The sequence below is a fragment of the Dermochelys coriacea genome, chromosome 1 (genome assembly GCF_009764565.3).
Source record: "Dermochelys coriacea isolate rDerCor1 chromosome 1, rDerCor1.pri.v4, whole genome shotgun sequence".
Classification (NCBI taxonomy): domain Eukaryota; kingdom Metazoa; phylum Chordata; order Testudines; family Dermochelyidae; genus Dermochelys; species Dermochelys coriacea.
Genome location: NC_050068.2, coordinates 225,519,824 through 225,538,478, shown reverse-complemented (window position 1 = coordinate 225,538,478; position 18,655 = coordinate 225,519,824). Strand labels below are relative to the sequence as shown.

The 18,655-nt window shown below is 40.5% G+C and overlaps 1 protein-coding gene across 6 annotated transcripts in view; it reads left to right on the top strand.

Moving 5' to 3' along the window:
- The first annotated feature begins 4,388 nt into the window (after positions 1 to 4,388).
- Positions 4,389 to 18,655, top strand: part of ETV6 (ETS variant transcription factor 6) — a 177,294-nt gene continuing 163,027 nt past the window's right edge. For 2 of the 6 annotated variants that reach the window (XM_043515125.1, XM_043515129.1), the window contains exon 1: positions 4,389 to 4,834. In XM_043515125.1, the coding sequence (XP_043371060.1) occupies positions 4,802 to 4,834 (33 nt within the window). In that variant the 5' untranslated portion in view covers positions 4,389 to 4,801. Of the gene's footprint in view, positions 4,835 to 9,284; positions 9,361 to 18,655 lie in introns of all 6 variants that reach the window. The other 4 variants (XM_043515116.1, XM_038371036.2, XM_038371028.2 and 1 more) reach the window with 4 other exon arrangements.

Here is an 18,655-nt window from a genome sequence, read left to right as displayed (position 1 = left end):
GACGGGGGTGGGGAGTAATACGCGCCTATATATGACAAAGCCCCAAATATCAGTACTGTCCCTCTAAAATCAGGACATCTGGTCACTCTATCACCAGCTATCATTCCTAAACACTTAACAGTTTATAGTCTCTTGTTCTGCCCTGGGTCTGTCAGGTAATGTAACAGCGCCTTTCTAATACAACCCCATTTCCCCAATATTTTTACTAAATAAAGTAATGTAACTTTTCTTACCTTAAGCCCTTTATATCCCTCAGAAAGCTTTTCCCTTTCTTGATCAAAGAGCTTACAGACCCATAGAAGGTAGTCAGTTGTGGATATTTTGCCTGGTTTTCTTATTGGAATTATTACTGCATCTTTCCACCCTACCAATATTACTCATTGTCCCCATATAATATTATAGAATTCCAAAAGTATCCTCAAACTGCTATCAGAAAGATATCTGAATACTATATTACAGACATTATCTTTGCCTGAGGACATATTTTGTTTATATCAATAGCTTTCTCATGTTCCCACATATAAAACTTTTCATTCAGTATAGTATCTTCATCCTTTCCTCACTGCATATAGGTGTATACCTGTCTTCAATGAATTGTCTTTTAATGTGGCACAAAACTAAACTTTAATTTTCATCATTACTCATTCCTCAGAAAATTTCTGCTAAAAACATCTGTTCTCTCATTCTCATTATCAGAACTTCTAACTATTTTTTGTCAGTTCCAGTAGGAGCTGGGATGTGATTATTCTTACCATCTGAATTCCACTCATTCTTCTGATTTGCCTGTATATTTTGATATCTTTATTTGACCTCCCACAGTGCTTTATCCAACTCTTTCTTTCTTTTCTTTTCTTTTTTTTTTATAATTCTTTGTGCTATGGCCTTAGTTCTTTTATATTTCATTAGATCTTCATTATTAATTTTATTTTTCATATTGTTCCTTTCTTTAACTGCCATTTTGTACTCCTCATTCCACAATGGAAGTGAGTTTTTAGTTTTGGGATACTTTGATATCTTAGGTGTGGCTACAGTAATTGCTGCTATTATTCCCTTTATTACATTGTTGTTGAAATTCTGTCATCACTCAGACACAGATCATTCACAAATTCAGTACACTTACTTGTAAATAGCTCCCAGTTTGTTTTCTTAAGATTTAAGAGGGTAATTTTCTACTACTTTCAACATTACCTTGTCCTTGAAAAGTAATAAGGATAGGGAAATGATCACTCCCCATTCCTTATTCCTTATATATTTCCCAGTTGCCTTTGCTTGCAATATAGGTCTAAGCAAGAAAACCTACCATGTGCTGCATTCAATCTAGTGGGAGTGCCATCATTTTAAACCACTAGATTGTTTTCATCAATGAGTCTTTCTAAACATGCGCCATTACTATAGTTGTCCTACTTCCCCACAGTTTATTTATGACTGTTTAGTCTTTTAGCATTCTTTATTATTTCTTGTAATTCTGAGCTTTTTAATATACCACATGGGTTATCAATATTATAAATCCTTAAAGAAATATTTCTCCTCTCCACTGTGATCTCAACAGCATTATATTCGAGACTTATTTCTTCATTCTCTACTTCTGTGTAATTTAATCTTTCCCTTACAAACACTTCCATCTCTACCTAGTTTTTGGTCTTGTCTAAAAGCCTGGAATTTTCAAAGCAAACTTTTCAACCTCCCATGTTTTCTGGATACATATGAGATCTGGTTTAGTATATTTTCTTTTTGTTCTTGACCATGTGCTATCAAACTGTGCACAGTCCAGTGAAAGATTGTGATTCCCACACTAGTCATATTTCACTATTGCCCTCATTCAAGATTGCATGAAAATGATCCATTGACAGATGACTAACACACAAGTATTTTTCCATGACCCTTGCTATAATTTTCATTTTCTCTGATTTCCCCCTGTATGTGATGTGCAATTTATCACTTCTATCATACATGCAATAAACCTTTCTTTTTTCTCTGTTAATATTTTATCACCTGTTCCTTCTGCAGGGTTTATAATTTTTTTTATAGAATGAGGCTGCATCTGCAGTTCCCCTTTTCCTGTGCTGATTTTCTCTTCTTCTTTTTCCTAGTTACAGCTTCCTCAGAAGATGTTGATAACAATTTTTGTCTTTTGTATCTCTTTAGCTTGTCTCTTTTGCCACAATACAGCCTGTGTGCCAGACTGATTCCCACCACAGTTACTACACTTGACCTCCACCCCTTTTACACAATTTTCATAGGAATGCTTATCCCCACATTTACTGCATCTCATTTTCTCTTTACAAACATTTATCTATATCATGGGCACTTGTAGCACCTTAGGGGAGGAGGATTTATGGTTTTGTTCTAAATATCTGATGATGCCTTAGTAATAGTTTCTCAGGCAAGTCCTGCCCTTAAATGTAACCAGCACTGCTGTTGATGGCATGTTTTCTCCTCCTTACTTACTAATTAACTGCTTGCTTATTACCACTCTTTTTCTGTGTTTGTTTTTTTAAATCTCCAATCCCCATATATTACCCCCTTTGCTACAGTCAAATACTTTTGATAGCTGGCAACTTATTTTAACTTTCCCTAAAGTTTTAGTTTCTAGCAGTTTATTAGCCTGAGGGAAAGAATGAAAGAGGAAAAGAACTAAATCCAGTGGTTATGGCTTGGTCTACACTAGGAAATTAGGTCAATATAACTACCTCAGTCAGGGGTGTGAAAAATCCACACCCGTGAGCGGCGCTGTTAAACCGACTTAACCTCTGGTGGAGACAGTGCTAGGTCAATGGGAGAATTCTCTCATCAGCATAGCTACTGCCTCTCGGGGTGGTGGATTACCTATGGTGAGGGGAGAACCCCAGCAGTCAGCAACCTAAAAATGAAAGCTGAGACACTTATGCAATTACATGACTCCAGGACCTGGGGCTTTAAGAAAACTACCACACTATCAGGAGTTGGCAATACTGCACTAGATAAATAGCTGGACAGACAGACAGTATGTACACACAACATGATATAGATAGAGTTATAGCCCAAGGAAGTCAGATACAGTGCAATATAACCTACTTGTATAGATGTATGGCCAGTTAATAACATATAGAACAGAAGAGACCCAGTCACTAATCTAATCCATTTCCCTGCCAATGCAAATTAAAAAACAATAAAAAGTAAACAACAAGGACAAACAAATCTTCCTGAGATACCAGACCCCATTGTCCAATGGGCTGGGCATAGGGCGTTGAATATCAGACTAGCCCTGGTGAGTTGAGGACAAAACTAAACTCTTTCCTCCTCTCTCTTCTCTTAATCTTTGATTTTGCAATCAAATGGAAAACAATTATATTAACATCTTGTATTGCCTTTACGCTTCATTTAAAGACTCACTTGCAAGCCAGCAGCCGATTGTTTAAAATGAACAGCCCTGAAACCTAACCCATGCCAAAGGCAGTTTAGTTCTCTCCTTTGGGAAGGGGAAGTGTTACTATCCATTCTTTTTTTATGCTAAATACATATTCTCTGGTAAGGAACTTTTCCCACCTCTGATTTACTGCATAATTTCCCTCTTCTTTCCCCCTCTGGCTCTTTGGCTAAAGGATTCTTTTCTCGTCTTATCCCCTCTGTCTTTTCACTGCCCCTTCATGCTTTTGTCTCCTGTGTGTACCTCTCTGCCCAGATTTCCCTGTGTGCAGTTTGTAACTCGAGATCCCATTTCCTGGTAGATTTTCTTAAAGAGGCAACGTTCGGCAAGCAGAACAAAGCCTATTGTTTTATTTCCTCAAATCATTTTGATCCTCACGTTGTGTTCCATTTTCTTCTTTTCGTTCAAGTATAGCTACTTTTAAATCTGTTCCAGAATGTCCAGGAAGATTGAAGTGTTCTCCTACTGGTTTTTGTAAGTTACCATTCCTGATGTCCGATTTGTGTCCATTTATCCTTTAGCCCTCCCCTCCCCTTACACACACGTTACCGTTGTTAATGGTGTGTAATTTTTGAGGGGGTTGGGGAGGGCTATTCACAATTCTGCAGTTATTGGAGCAAAGATCGAGGTAATATTTCCACGCAGATGTTTCTGCGTTTAAATTTTAACAGATCTTCGAGCAATGAGCTGTCCATAAAAACAATCTATTTCTTTCCTTCTTCTGTTATCCCATTTTCTTGTTTCCTGGTTTGTTTGTTTTGTCTGAACCAGGTTTGAGAACATAACTATTAAACTCCCCCTCTCTTCTCTAGTTTCACCATCAATTTGGACACCCTTTTGTGTCAGCAGATTCCCCCTTCTTTTTCTCCCCCTACCATGCCCTGCATTTATTTCCCTGTTGCCTGACGGTAACATGAGCTTTTATTTCCTGGTGGCAGGGCTCCTTTAAGAGGCAGAGCTCAGTGCTGGGAATTCACGTCAGTTTCAGCCCTGAAACTCTCAAGATCAATGAGCAAAGAGCTTTCTCTCAGTTCTGTCTTTCAGTTTCTCTCTTCCAGGAAGGAAAACATTCACGGAGAGGGGGAGAGAGCGAGAAAACCAGCCTTCAGATCTCAAAACATAACACCGGCAAATTAAATCAAACATATTCACACCTTCCTTCAAAGGATAAAAAAACCCAGCAACCAAACATCACAACAAAACTATGCAGGCTGCCTCTCCTAGGGGCAGATCTGCAGGATCTTTGGGGTTATTTGGAAAGATGGTTGGAGTAACTTCTCCTTAAATGATTACGTCTGTCTGTGAAGGATTTCTGGGTTAGGGAGAGGAAAGGAAAGTGGAAAAAAACGGAGAACTTCCTGATCTCTCTCTCCTTTCCCCCCCTTTCTGTGAGACATGTCTGAGGCTCCTGCTCAGTGTTGCATCAAGGTAAAAACCCATTTTCCCATTTTGAAACCTGCCTAGATCCAGACAATGTTTGCAGCGTGGAAGATTGTCGGCATTATATTTCTAACTGATCTCTCTTTTGGGAGGGATGTGTGAACGGGGTTTGGGGGGAAAGATGCAGCTTGTTTTTGCTGTTGTACGTTACCTTTTAGTTTAACCTTGCTATCTGTTTCCTTTTCTTCTTCTTTAAATATACAATGAAATCCTTGTCATAAACGAGCCGGGAAAGTCCAGCTTGTTTTGTTTGCTGGTTGAGTTTTGGCAGTAAATACTCAGTGATTACTGGTTAAACCTGATGTCTATTTGTCCATGAACACGGAGAGTGAATGTGAACTTTTTGTGCTTTTAGGAGGGAAGGAGAGAGGGGGAAAAAGAAAGGTCTCCTGCAGAAATGTAAATAGAAACATTTGCTTTATGAAAATGATAGTTTAGCATAATCAGGAAAGACCTGTTTTCTTAGACTATAATAACTTACCACAAATTTGAACACGTTGCGCTTTCATTGGTGTTTGATATGCAAACGCCCTCCATATGGCACCTTCGCAGTGTACAAAATATATCTGCTTTTTAAAATTATTATTATTTATTTATTTTCAAAGATGATCGGTGAGGGTTTATTTATTTCGCCAGGCGTGCACGGCATCTTGACAACTATAAGCAAGTCTCAAACTATCTTGATTTCCACGGCACAAAGAGGGGGTGGGGGGACTAGCACTGCACTTTGGCAGTCAGGGATGCCTTTCTGTATTTGTGACTACGGGGGGGGGGGAAACTCAGTGTAGAAGTAGTTCAGAGTTGGAGGCGTGATTTTCGTTGCTGGTGGATGGTTTAAATTAATACCTGGTACCTGGCCCCTTACAGTTTGGAGATCCTGGGTTTTGTTGCTGTTGCTGCTCTAAAGTTTGTAGGAAGTTTGCTGGGGTGGAAGGGATGCAGTATTTGTCTTTACACAAGTGGTGGGTTGGTGCTGTTTTTTAATCAATTTGTTTGTGGCTCTCCTCTATGAACATGTAGGGCAGTGTTGTGAGTGCAGAGTGCTGCACACTCTTTGCCTTGTGAGGGGCCTGAGGAGTGGGGTTTCTTTGTGACTTGGCCCATTGAACATGCTACATGGTGAAGTTTCCCATTTTAAGTGGCGGCAGTATAAAGCTAAGAGTGGAAAAAATAAAGTTTCATCTCTTGTCCAGAACTTTCCTATCCAACAGATCCATATAGATAATGATATCTGTTTAATTACCTCTCCCCCCATGTATGTTTTAATAACTTTTTTTCTTAAGGAGTCATTTTATTTCACTCACAAGCTGGATAGGAATGTGTTGATAACTGTTACCATTCAGAAACATTTTATGATAGTCTATGGGTAGAAAGAAACTATTGCCATAGCATTTTAAAGGCGGAACGGCCAACAATAAAAAGTTATTTATCCTACTGAAAACAACAGAACCCTTTTTGTCCTGTATGTTTGCACATTTATGATTATAGTCTTGTATTCTGTGCAATATAACTAGAATTTGAAAACTCCTGGGCTAATTTCTCTTTCTGGGTAAACTAATTTCATCACAGTGTCCTGTGAAGTCCTATGGCATAAAGAATGTAGTTTATTTGACTTTTCATAACACGGATAGGCAAAGTAGGTAATAGGGTATTGGGTGTTTTAATAGTATAGCAAAACATTTTGATCCAGGGAAAATCTGTACTACTAACTAACCCATTGATTTTTTTTAACAAATCCCATAAAAACATTATATATGCTTACTGGAGATGAGATCACAAACTACTATACCAAAAACAATAGTGCTGCTAAGTAGCTCAGTACTTTGGGTTAGAAATGGGGCATCTTCCAAATAAATGAGGCTTGGTCATGCTCCCACATAAGTCAGGGACAAAAGTCTCATTGATTTACGATACAGCCCACTTGGTCCCCCACAATATTTAACACAAAACGTTATGGAGCTATATTATAAGGGGTCCCCCACATATTACTTGTGTATTTCCTACTCCTTCATACTAATAGTGAAAATATGAAGTGTTTTGTTATGCTTAAAGGGATGTCATCAAATTGATTGATTTTTTTTTAAACTGACTAATTTTAAAAAGCCTCTTTAAATACCATGGCCTGAATTTTTAAAAAGACTCTTAACATTTTTATGAGTGTTTTTCTGCTCTCACATTGACACTGACAAGGATCTCATTAGCAAGAGAGAAACTGGTTACTACACAGGGGAAGCCCTAAGTCCAACTATACAGACAGTGCTGTCACATGCACACAATAAACAAAATGAAGGGGAAAAAAGATTTTATTTTTGTCTGACTTCTCTGTTATAATCATTTTTAGGTGTTCCTCTTAAGTACCAAAGAGGAACTTTTCAAACAGAAATGTGAATTTCAAACAGATGATATTCCTTTAAAAGTCAAACCAGCCTGGGTAATTTTTCTCTTCATTTGATTGTTTACTGTCACTGTCTTTGGACATTTGTTTCATTCAGAATAGATTCAAAGTTAATTGTAGGTCAGTAACTGGAATCAAAAGAACATCTCTAAATGATGGTGTAACCATTCCAGTGGGATCCATTATTTCTCTATAGCCCCATGCCAGGTTGCAGTGTGGAGTTTTTACTCAAGAGCATATAATCAAGCATTACATTGTATTACATGTCTGCTGCAACACTGTCTTGTACCTTGCTGCTGTAAACAGCACATATTTCAATGTTGAATTGTCTGCCTGGCAAAGGCATTTCATTAGGAACCTATGAACTGGAAGCAGTGTTGTTTATAGATACAAGTATTTTGTTAGGGCTTTTCCCTCCCCCAACAAGGAGCAGCAAGTCAGCGTGCAATAAATTCCACAGCAACTAGTGTGGTGAACCATGGACAGCCAGAATGAAGGGAGTGAAGGAAAATGCTTTGTTTGTAGCTGAGACTTCTTACCTCACCAGAAAAGCACTATAAGAAGATTTAGGAAGGACTTCTGGGGATGAAGTTCTGGTATTACAGTGTATGCTTGTCTGCTCTCAATCAATACAAATTCACAGTAATATCTCTGTCAAATGGCTATTTGGGGGTGTACGCATATACTTATACATTGATACATTTTTAGTTTGCTGCCCCCAAGTGTGTGTGTATTTATAAAAATTCATTCTCTGTGAGGGGAAAAAAATAAATGTTAAGGCCCTGATCCTGCAAATGCTGATGCGCTTGCTTAATATGCTACATTGAGTAGTCCCATTAATATCGGACGGAGTAGGAAGGTAATCAAGCTAAGAGTTTGCAGGATCTGGGCCTAAGTCAGCAATGTCATTGAGAAAGTAAGATTTCAGGAGTCAGGAAACACAGAGCTACGGTTGAACCCTTCATATCTATTGTGTTTATGCTTTAAAAATCTGGTCTCTCTGTATCATTTTAAATTTGCAATTTATACATCAAGACTGGGAATCAGGAGATCTGTGTTTCTTCATCTGACTCCACTACTGTAACCTTGGGAAAGTTGCTCCACTGCCCTGTGCCTCAGTTTACCCCTCTGTAAAATGAGGATAATGATATTTTTCTTTGTAAGGTGCTTTGAGCAAAGTATAATTAAGATACAGAACAGAACACATAGTATTCAGACTTGCCTTGATTATGTTTTTAAAGATTGAGTGGCCTTTAAAGTTATGAATGTTTAACACTGAGTGGCCTAAAGCAGTGGTTCCCAAAGCCAGTCCGCCGCTTGTTCAGGGAAAGCCTCTGGCACGCCGGACCGGTTTGTTTACCTGCCGCACCCACAGGTTTGGCTGATCGCGACTCCCACTGGCCACGGTTCGCCGCTCCAGGCCAATGGGGGCTGCGGGAAGCAGTGAGAACCACTGGCCTAAAGCTTGCAATGGTCTCAAGTTTGAGATGATCTCAGCTTCTGAACTCTTGAGATGGCCCAATGTGCTTAGTCACTTGCTGTGAATCAATCTAAAAAGACAAATGAGAGAGATTCAACTTGCTGATCTTGTACATTCATTAATTTAAAACTACAGAATTTCTTCCTTACAAACATACTTGTCTTTAACTGAGACAACCTTAACTCCCAGGTGTTCTGAGCTAACACATATTTTTAGTAAAAATACTTTGCCTTTGTTTCCTATATACAGAGTTTGAAACTCTCAACGTATATTAATAAGTTAACCCTTGCAATCCCCTGGTCCCTAAAGTAGGTAGGTATTACTGCAGATAGGGAAACTGAGGTGTATTGAAATTAGAAGTGTCTTGTGGAAGGCCACACCATAAATCTGTTGCAGAGCCAGGAATAGAAATCAAATGTCTGAGCAGCCTCTTTTGTAGTGTTGCCAATTCTTGCAATTGTACTGTGAATCTAGTGATATTTGGTGTTTTACTTAAATTCCTAGCTCCTGGAATTATTTGATTCTGTGAGAATCAGCTTTTTTTTTTTTTTTTTTAATGAAAGTTTCAGGCTCTCCTGTTTATGGATGAGATCCTAAAAACATGACCTGAGCGCACCAGAAAGAATCAAAAAGCAGAAGGCAAATAGAACCCAGAATGTAGTATGTATTTATTTATTTATTTATTTATTTCATGTACATATTTAAAAAATAAACTATCCTGAATTTTAAGCCAATCTAATGATTTTTGGGAGTCTGACTCAATTTTTGAACACTTTGGTTGGAGATTCTGCCTACTTTATCCACAAAACTGTTTTTCATCCCTTTTTAACAAGATTTTGGTCTCAGAAGCATCTGGTACCTACAAGTGTTACTAGGGTTGCTAACTTTCTAATTGCACAAAACTGAACACCTCTGCCCCAAGGCCCTGCCCCTTCTCCAAGGCCCCTCCCCTGCTTGCTCCATTCCCTGCCCCTCCGTCACTCGCTCTCCCCCACCCTCACTCACTTTCACCAGGCTGGGGTGGGGGGATAGGGTGTAGGAGGGGGTGAGGGCTCCGACTGGGAGTGCGGGCTCTGGAGTGGGGCCAGGGATGAGGGGTTTGGAGTGTGGGAGAGGGCTAGGGTTGACAACTTTTCACAAAGCACAAAATGGCCAGAACATCTCTCAGCCCACGCCGCTTCCCGCAGCCCCCATTGGCCTGGAATGGCGAACTGCGGCCAGTGGGAGCTGCGATCGGCCAAACCTGCAGACGCTGCAGGTAAACAAACCGGCCCAGCCCGCCAGTGGATTTCCCTGACACGTGCCAAAGGTTGCCGATCCCTGCTATATACTGTGTTGGTTGATATAGGCCCTGATCCTGGAATTAACTGTACATGGCTTTCATGCCTGAATGAAGTCCCATTTATGTCAATACTATATCCTCATAGGTGTGGAGCTGCACCTGGGAGATGCTTGTTTTAGGTCTGGAGCTAATTTATAATGATAAAAGGAGAGACTGTGTTTTAAATTTTAAGTACAGGGGACCAGCGTAAAGGCTGAGCTGTCTACCTGAGCTTTGCTTTTCCAGATATCTTTTTCAGTGCTTTACTTCTATTTCATCAGTACTATTTTTTTTGGAGGGAATTTCCATTTTTTTCTCCGTGATGTGATGAGGAACCTGGTAAATTTCATACCCTGGAACTATTCAGGGTGATGCCACCCTTAACCAAAGCTGACTCATTACTTGGGGAGGATATACCCCTTAATTTGTACTGGAAAACTTCTCTATTAATGGGCTGATTGTTCTCATCTTGATGCCAATCAGAAAACTCCCATTAAGATCAGTGGATGTAGGATCAAACCACAAGAGACCAGACTTTAGAAATGCAAATGTATTTAACACATGATTAATCGCTTAACTAATTAGCACTAGCAAAATTAATCCTCATGAATCAAAATTTTGCTAATACTGTCCCAATTATGCATTGGTCGTTACTTTCACTATAGATCCTTATAGGTTAAGTGAGTTTCCTGGGAGGCAACACAATCAAATAGCCATCCCAATTACATAGAAGTCACTGTAATGGTAATTTACATTTATATAGCACCGTATGCCTCAAACCCTTCTGGGAGGGGTGGGAGACAGCCAAACAACGCATAGGTAATAAGAATGGTGATAAGTAGAGATGAAATCTACGGTTACACTGCGGTAAACTCCATCTTTTACAAAATGCACTAGGGGTTCTTTAAGGCCTATATTGAAGAAAGCTTCAGTTTTCTATGGTCTTCTATGAAAAACTCACCTAAACTGCATGGCACTCTGCCTATTTTGAGGAAGAGCTGAGCCAACTCTGCCTAGCTGAGAATCTGGTTCCTAGGAGGTTAAAAATCCATTTTGTTAATAGTTTAAGGCCAGAAGGGACCACTAGATCATCTAGTCTGACCTCCTGTATAACACAGGATGTTAATTATCCCAGTATTGAGTGCAAAACTTGGGTTAAACTAAAGCATTTCAGGCCTCAGAAAACAAAATTGTTGTATGCCACAGGCAGAGAACAGGAGAAATTGAGGTGCCACCAGTGCCCAAGTAAAAAGAAAAGTAGCCACTGATTTTGGGTGCCTCAGTTTTGGGGTATTTGAGATTTATGTCTCAAGCTGGGTACCCAAAAATTAAGCCATTCAAAATTAGTGATCACTTCTGGAAGTGTTGACCTTGACATCTGTGCCTCCATTTCCCCCTTCCATGAAATGGGGATAATACCCACTTCCATGGGGGTGTTTTGAGGCTTAACTAAACACCATTTACAATACATCATGTAAGGGCAGATCATTTATTGAGACAACCAGTGGCAAAGAAGCTCTCTGATTTGTGCCCATTCCTCTCCATCATGTGGCCTCTAGGGAATGTCTCTTCTCCATTTGATTTTACAATGTCCTAGACCTCTTAAAATGATTGTGATGTTTGCAAGAATTAAATTCACTTTCCTCCTACCCTCCTGTAATCACATGCAGAGCTCAATAAGGTTGAATAGATTTTACTGAAATTTTTTCAGAAATGTCACCCCTGGGCGGAGACCCACCATGGAAAACTTCAGACTTAATGGAATCTGTTTGAGAAAGTTATGAGCAATCATAGGACAGGGGCTTATAATGGATTTTGCATTTCAACCTCTAGCTTATTACTGCTTTTCTAATATAATAGACAAGGTGGGTGAAGTAATATCTTTTATTGGACCAACTTCTGTTGGTGAGACAGATAAGCTTTTGAGCTAATGTAGCTCGAAGTTGGTCCAATAAAAGACATAACCTCACCCACCATAGCTCTCTAATATCCTGGGACCAACACGGCTACAACTACATTGCATATTTCTAATATAATGGTACTTAACTCCAAGGGGCATTTTGGCGGGAGTACTGCAGCTGTTTCTTCATAAACATGATTTTCTAAAGATTATTCCTTGTCACATCCCTTTGCTGCTTTGTTCCTCTGCTACTCAGTTGAAAGTATTACCATAGTAAAGAAAATGTGTCAAATCAGGGGCAAGAGAGAGAAACAGAGATGCTCACAATGGTATCACATTTTTTTCATATTGAAAATTTATACATGAGAAGCAGGTAGGTGGCCCTTTAAATTGGATAAAGCCTCATGGAATGCTGTGATGAGTGCCACAGTGTGCGCCTTAAAGAGTTATCCTGTACCTAGTAGGCATTAGAATAGCCCTGCTGAAATACTTTCCGATTGTCACACAGTTGACTTGTGGTGTTTATTTAGTGGATCTTGTAGTTGGATTTAGTGAGTGTAGTTTTTCTCTAGGGTTTTCCAGAGTTCTAATTCACCTTTCCCTCAGCCAAATTATTTAGTTTTCTGTCTCCATTTTTTTCCTGGGGTCCTTTAAGACATTACTTACTTTAGGCTGCACCTACCCTGGGCCAGAAGCAGAGGTTGGAAACGCTGGTTATTTGTATTGCAATAATGCCCATGGGCACCAATCAAGGATCAGGATGCATTTTGCTAGATGCTGTGCAGACAGACAGTGAGAAGACAATCCCTACCCCAAATAGCTCACAGTTTAGGCTATGACAAGAAGCAGCAGTTGGATGAGATTAACAACCGGAGTAAAGGAAAGAGGAGGTAAGACTAAAGAGAGAAAGTTGTAGCGTACGCTAAGCAGAGGTGTGTCCAGCTCAAATATCTAAACCAATTCATTTGGCTAATTAACATGAAGCCACACTGGGCCAGATTTCCAAGTGCTCAGTGCTAGCAATTGGGGTGATGAGTTTTTTCACAATTGTTCAGCTACCCTATAAGCACCTAAATAAGTGGCTGTATTTTCAAAAATTGTCAGCAGCTCTCACTGTGATACCTATTGCCAGATTTTCAAAAGGCATTGACACCTGATGTGCACAGCCCTTTTGGAAATCTTGCCACTTAGGTACCTAAATTGGAGATGGGCTTTTTTGAAAATCTGCCCAGAATACTTAAAAAATAAAATAAAATTCTAGCCTAGGATGGCACCCAGGCTAGAACATAACTTTTCTATAGGATTTCTTCAGAAGGTATCATTTTCCATATGTAGATGTTTGGACCATTCTATTAAAATTTAATAAAAATATTACTGCTATAGATGGATATATAAAGAATCTCATTGTCTACTAAATACTGTAGGTTTTAAGAATACTTCCTATGGAACACAAATTATTTTATCTATATTAAATGCAATAGGATTTTCAATAAGGACAGTTTCCAAACTCAGCTGAAACTTGATTTGGCCCAATCTGCATTGGTTGGCTAAATGGGGCATAACTCCTATCATCTTACTGTTTTGGATTGCCATGTTAAAATACTGCACTGTACTGACAGGATTGTAACATAGATAGGTATTATGTGTGGACAGGATACCAAACCACATTACAGAACTACAATAAAACCAACCCCAAGCATTCAAAAGTCATAAGTCAGGCTTCAAAAATAACGAGATTGGCTTAAAAATCATGATTTAAAAAAATAGTAAAACGTAGGTTATTTTTATTTGCTTTCTGGTTTCTGAGATCTTCAAGTGTACCAGGGTCACAATTTGAAGCTGTTCTTTGCAACTGAGTGCTGGAAACTTCCATTAAAAAAGTGTAAGCTGAAATTCTTCTTTAATCACATGACTCCAGGATCTGGGGCTCTAGGAAAAGCACTAGATATTATGAGATTCATGATAAAATCTATAAACTGGCAACACTGGAACTATGCCAAATTCTCCAATCAGTAGAGTTATACTCTGGGCTACTTTTAGCCCATTATCTTTAAGCCACATGCCTTTTTCTTCCTGTAAAAAGATGACACGTAAGGGAGGCCTAGATTACTCACATGAGTTTTGTGACCCTCATGTCATTAAAATATGTAAATTGCTTTGAGAGCCTCCAGTAGAAGTTGCACAGTATCAGAGAGAAGAAACCCTTCCTGCTTTTTAGGAATTTTATTCGAGATCTGTGCCAGGAATCCTCCCCACGAAGGAAGTGATCATTTTTATTCTCTCTGATTAGGGTAGGAAAATGCTGCAGCTTGTTCTCTCCAGCCTGTTTCATGATATGGGATTAAACCCACACATGACTGAATGCTGAGTTTTACTTCACTTACGTGACTGCCAATGCCTCATTCTGTGTGAGGAAACCAGGGCTTTGGGGACTGTCAAGGGTTTGGGGGTAGGTGAGTGGGTGATGGGGATTGGGAAGCAGGAGGTGCTGTGTGGGGTGAGGGTGGCACACACTTGTCGGAGCCATGGTGGAGGCCAATAGTAGAGTCATTTAATAGCAGCAGGCTCCTCCCCTCCAGGGAAGCAACTAACAATTCAAGCTGCTCCTCATCTCTTCCAGGAAAATAGTTGATATCTAAGCCACATGGGAGACTGCTAGCTATTACTGGAAGGGAGAAGAGCATGCAGGGGCTTGACCCTAGTTGTTTTCTCTAGGGAAAATCTGCTAACAGTCCTGGGATGACAGCTTGGATACTAGCTCCCAGGGATGGATGCTTATGAACTCAGGAATGACTGGCCAAAGGTATAGCAATATTTTTCTCATTTGACTACACAAGTGGTTGTGTCACCATCAACCGACTTCAACAAATGGAGACTTTGGGAGAGGATGCAGGGAGAAGCATGGGAGGGGCCTGACAGGAGAGAGGGTTACCCACTTTCAAAAGTTTAATGGCACATGGCCTGAGTTACATGTTGTATGTTGCATTGTATTAGCGCTGTCAGGGTTCACCTTCTCAAATGCATGGGTAATTTGACTTCTTGATCCAGGCCTGATTTGAAAAGTCTGGGAGCTGAAAGGACTTTCACCATCCAAGTCTTGCAGTGCACTCAGCGAAGAGCTAGTACAAGCATATGTGCACCATTATTCTCTGAGATCCTCTGAGGGGAATCTAACTTGAGATGTGTCCATCAGGTACGCATGGGAGAAACAGGGGGAAGTGTGCAGAGGATTCCAGAAGCACCTAGGAGGGAATTGTCCCTTTGGAGGCTCCAGAGGCTAAGGGAAGGAGGTGCACAGTTCCCCCTTCTCTGCTACAGCAGGCAGCGAGCTGCCCTTTCTGTCACTGGCTTGGCAGAGCAAAGCTCCCCCACAGCTCACCCTCCTCCTTGGTGGGAACAAGGAGAACTTCCTCTCCTGTTTGGTCTACTTTAACCACCAGTTGGTCCCATTAGCACTGAGACTAATCAGCAGCAAGTGAGTTACAGAATTCATCTTGCAACCTGGAGCCAAATTTCAGATAATAGCTCATGCAGTCCTGAATGAGCTTTTGGGGGAAGAAAAGAGAAAATTCCACACACTAAAAAGCTTGTCCAGAGGTCTCATAGGAGTAATTTCCACCGAATGCATCTGATGAAGTGAGCTGTAGCTCACGAAAGCTTATGCTCAAATAAATTTGTTAGTCTCTAAGGTGCCACAAGTACTCCTTTTCTTTTTTGCGAATACAGACTAACACGGCTGCTACTCTGAAACTCACTAAAACTGTTACTCAACACTTAACTCTCCATCTTGGTCCCAAGCAAGCATCTGCCTGCACTTTTGGTCTCTCATTATTTGTAACTAGCAAGAGCTCTGAGTGAGAATCTGAATATTTTAATAAGTGTAGTCTATTAGGCAATGGAATAAAAGGAGGCTAGTTTTGTTGGTGTACTTCTTCAGGTTCAAGAAAGGGAGTGAAAATAAACCCTTCAGGGAATACATGGAAGGGGAATTCCAGTCTAGCCTTTGAAAAAGCAGAAGTTGTCTGGTTTTGAGGAAGAGGCATTGTTCACTTCCAGGAGTCATATCTGGGTTGAAGTATGCCTTTCCAAAGGCCTTTGAGTTCCCATTGCTATAAATTTGAAATGTGTTCCTGAACTCTTCAGTGTTAGCCCTCTTATGTACATGATAAATGGGAAGACAAAAGCTGGAGCGGAAAATGACCTGTCTGAGAAATGGAGGAGATTGTATTTGTTGTAGCTCTTTTTTCCTTTAGCTACTTTTCCTCCGCACTCCCCTCCCCCCCAAAGTCTGTGTGCAGTGAACTGATGCACAGTTATGCTCCCTGTAATATTAGCCCTGTGATCATCCACTAGCTGTCTTGCAGCTTCTCAGCTGGAGTATACAGTTGTGCCCTGACTGGTACTTTCAGAGCAGGGTTGTTGCTTTCACCATCTGACCATGTGTGGCAAGAGGTAATTGAGCTGCCTTGTTCATCAACTGCTCCATTTGCAGAGACATTTGGGCAGAGCTGCCATGGTGAAAAGTTAACAAGAGCGCTTTTGTCCCCCTTTATTTTATCCTTTATACTCAATTCCCATTTTGAATCCCAGCCATGGGAACCTTGTGCCTCATCCCTGCTGGGCTGAGGCAAGAGAGAAACTGAGCATCACAGATGTTATGCGGTCAGTTGATGGAAGGGGCATTTTGCTGATTCAGCACCCACAGTATTTGGATATGCAGTCTAGGGCACTATCCTAGACATAGCACAAGCCTCCTTGTTCAAGATGAGTTAGTATAGTTCTAATGGATAGAAAAGAATAGACTTTGACTGTACCTAGGCACCTTTGATACAGAGTGTTAACCTGTTTTCTATATGAGGTACTTATATGGCCACCATTACCATAGTAACAGAGCATCTCACCATCTTTTCATATATTTATTATCACAACATCCTGGTGGGTAGGGAAGTGCTATTAACCCTTTTTCACAAATGGGGAACAGCTTGACTAAGGGTTTGTCTACACAGCAACTAGACAACTGCCTGTGCCAGCTGCTTCGGACTCAGGCTGTGGGGCTGTTTCATTGCTGTGTAGACCCTCTGGACTTGTATTGGAACCCAGGCTCTAGGACTCTGTGAGGTAGGAGGGTCCTGGAAGCCTACCCACCACTGAAACAGCCCCACAGCCGGAGCTGGGTCGACTGGCCTGGGCCAGCCACAGGTGTCTAGGTGCTGTGTAGACATACCCGTAGTGATTTGCCTGAGGTCATGCAGAGACTTTAACCCTGGTCTTCCAAGTCTAGGCTGGTGTGCTGTCCTAACCACTGGACCATCCTCCTCCTTTCTACTTAGCTACATCCTTTTAATGTGCAACAACTCCAATACCAGTGCTGAAGTGACCGTAGGCAAAACAGCAAATGTCTGTGTTCAGCCGTAGTTCAGATGCTATCTTGGGTCTGAGAACCTGTCTTACTGGGAGAGAGAATACTGGTCAAAAGTTACCCCTAATATTTTGAAAAAGGGCCAGGCTATCTTTTAACTGCTACCTGAACAGTCCCCATAGAATGGCTAGCATGACATAGAAAGGAGGGCTTCTCCAGTAGTGCCCTTTCTTCAGAATACTTACTGTGGGTAGAAAAATTATTAATTCTAAGATGTATAATAAACTAATACTGACCATGGCTGGGGGGATAACCTAGATTAGAAGAGTGTAGTCTTATTTTCCCTATGGGAGCTAGGATATTGAGTAGATCTTGACCACTTATGGGAGGTCTTCATCCTATAATGCATCCCAGATAATAGATAAAATCTACCAGAGCTGAAGATGCACATGCTAAATGAATCGTCTCTCTGAAATAGACATTGGACTTCTCCCTTAGACACCAGAGGGAGAAAGGTAGGGCCTTTGCTATTTATGATAGTCTGAGGGAAGTGGTGGTAACAGAGAGATAAGGCATTATTCACTGCCAACACCTTATTCAGCAGACTCCAAACCTGCTGTTTTTCACTGGTTCACAGACCATCTATGCTTTTCCAACTATGCCATTAGGTATATTATTGATAGTACCAGCTGCAGCAATGAACAAACTAACAGCCCTCTCATCCTGTCTGGGATCATTTGGGTTTCTTCCTCTGCTACTCACCCACCACCACCTGCTTTGCAGAGTAGACCTCAAGTAGTTGTCCTACTGTGGAGACAACTCTGAAATATTAAAGTCCCCATTTCCACAGTATCTCAGCACCTAACATTCTTTTAATGTATTTATTGTCACTACACCCTGTGAAGTAGGGAGATGTATTGTTAATTATTCCCCTAGGTACCTCAGAGTCCATCAACATATTTTTTTTTTAGTTTAAACGATATCGTGAGGTGAAAATATTCAAACAGGAGGCAGGTTGTTTCCTTTTAGGGTACAACAATGATCTACAGAGTGTTTGTCTGTGGATGCTTGATTGGTCATGTGGTGCTGGCTCTCCTATTTATTTCCCATTGCTAGTTTAAAGAAGCTTTTCCTAATTTTAATTTACCATGTAAGCAATTGTTTTGGATGACACAAGGATTATTCAATAGTGAATGGGAGGAGAGGTGGGTCCATGACATAACGAATGAGAACATCAACCAGACAATCTTTCTGTTGGGATGTTGTCCATATTGTGCAAAGAGAGGAAATCCTTCTCACCCAGAGTCAGACCCTGCCCTGACTTACACATTGGGTATGTCTACACTGCAATAAA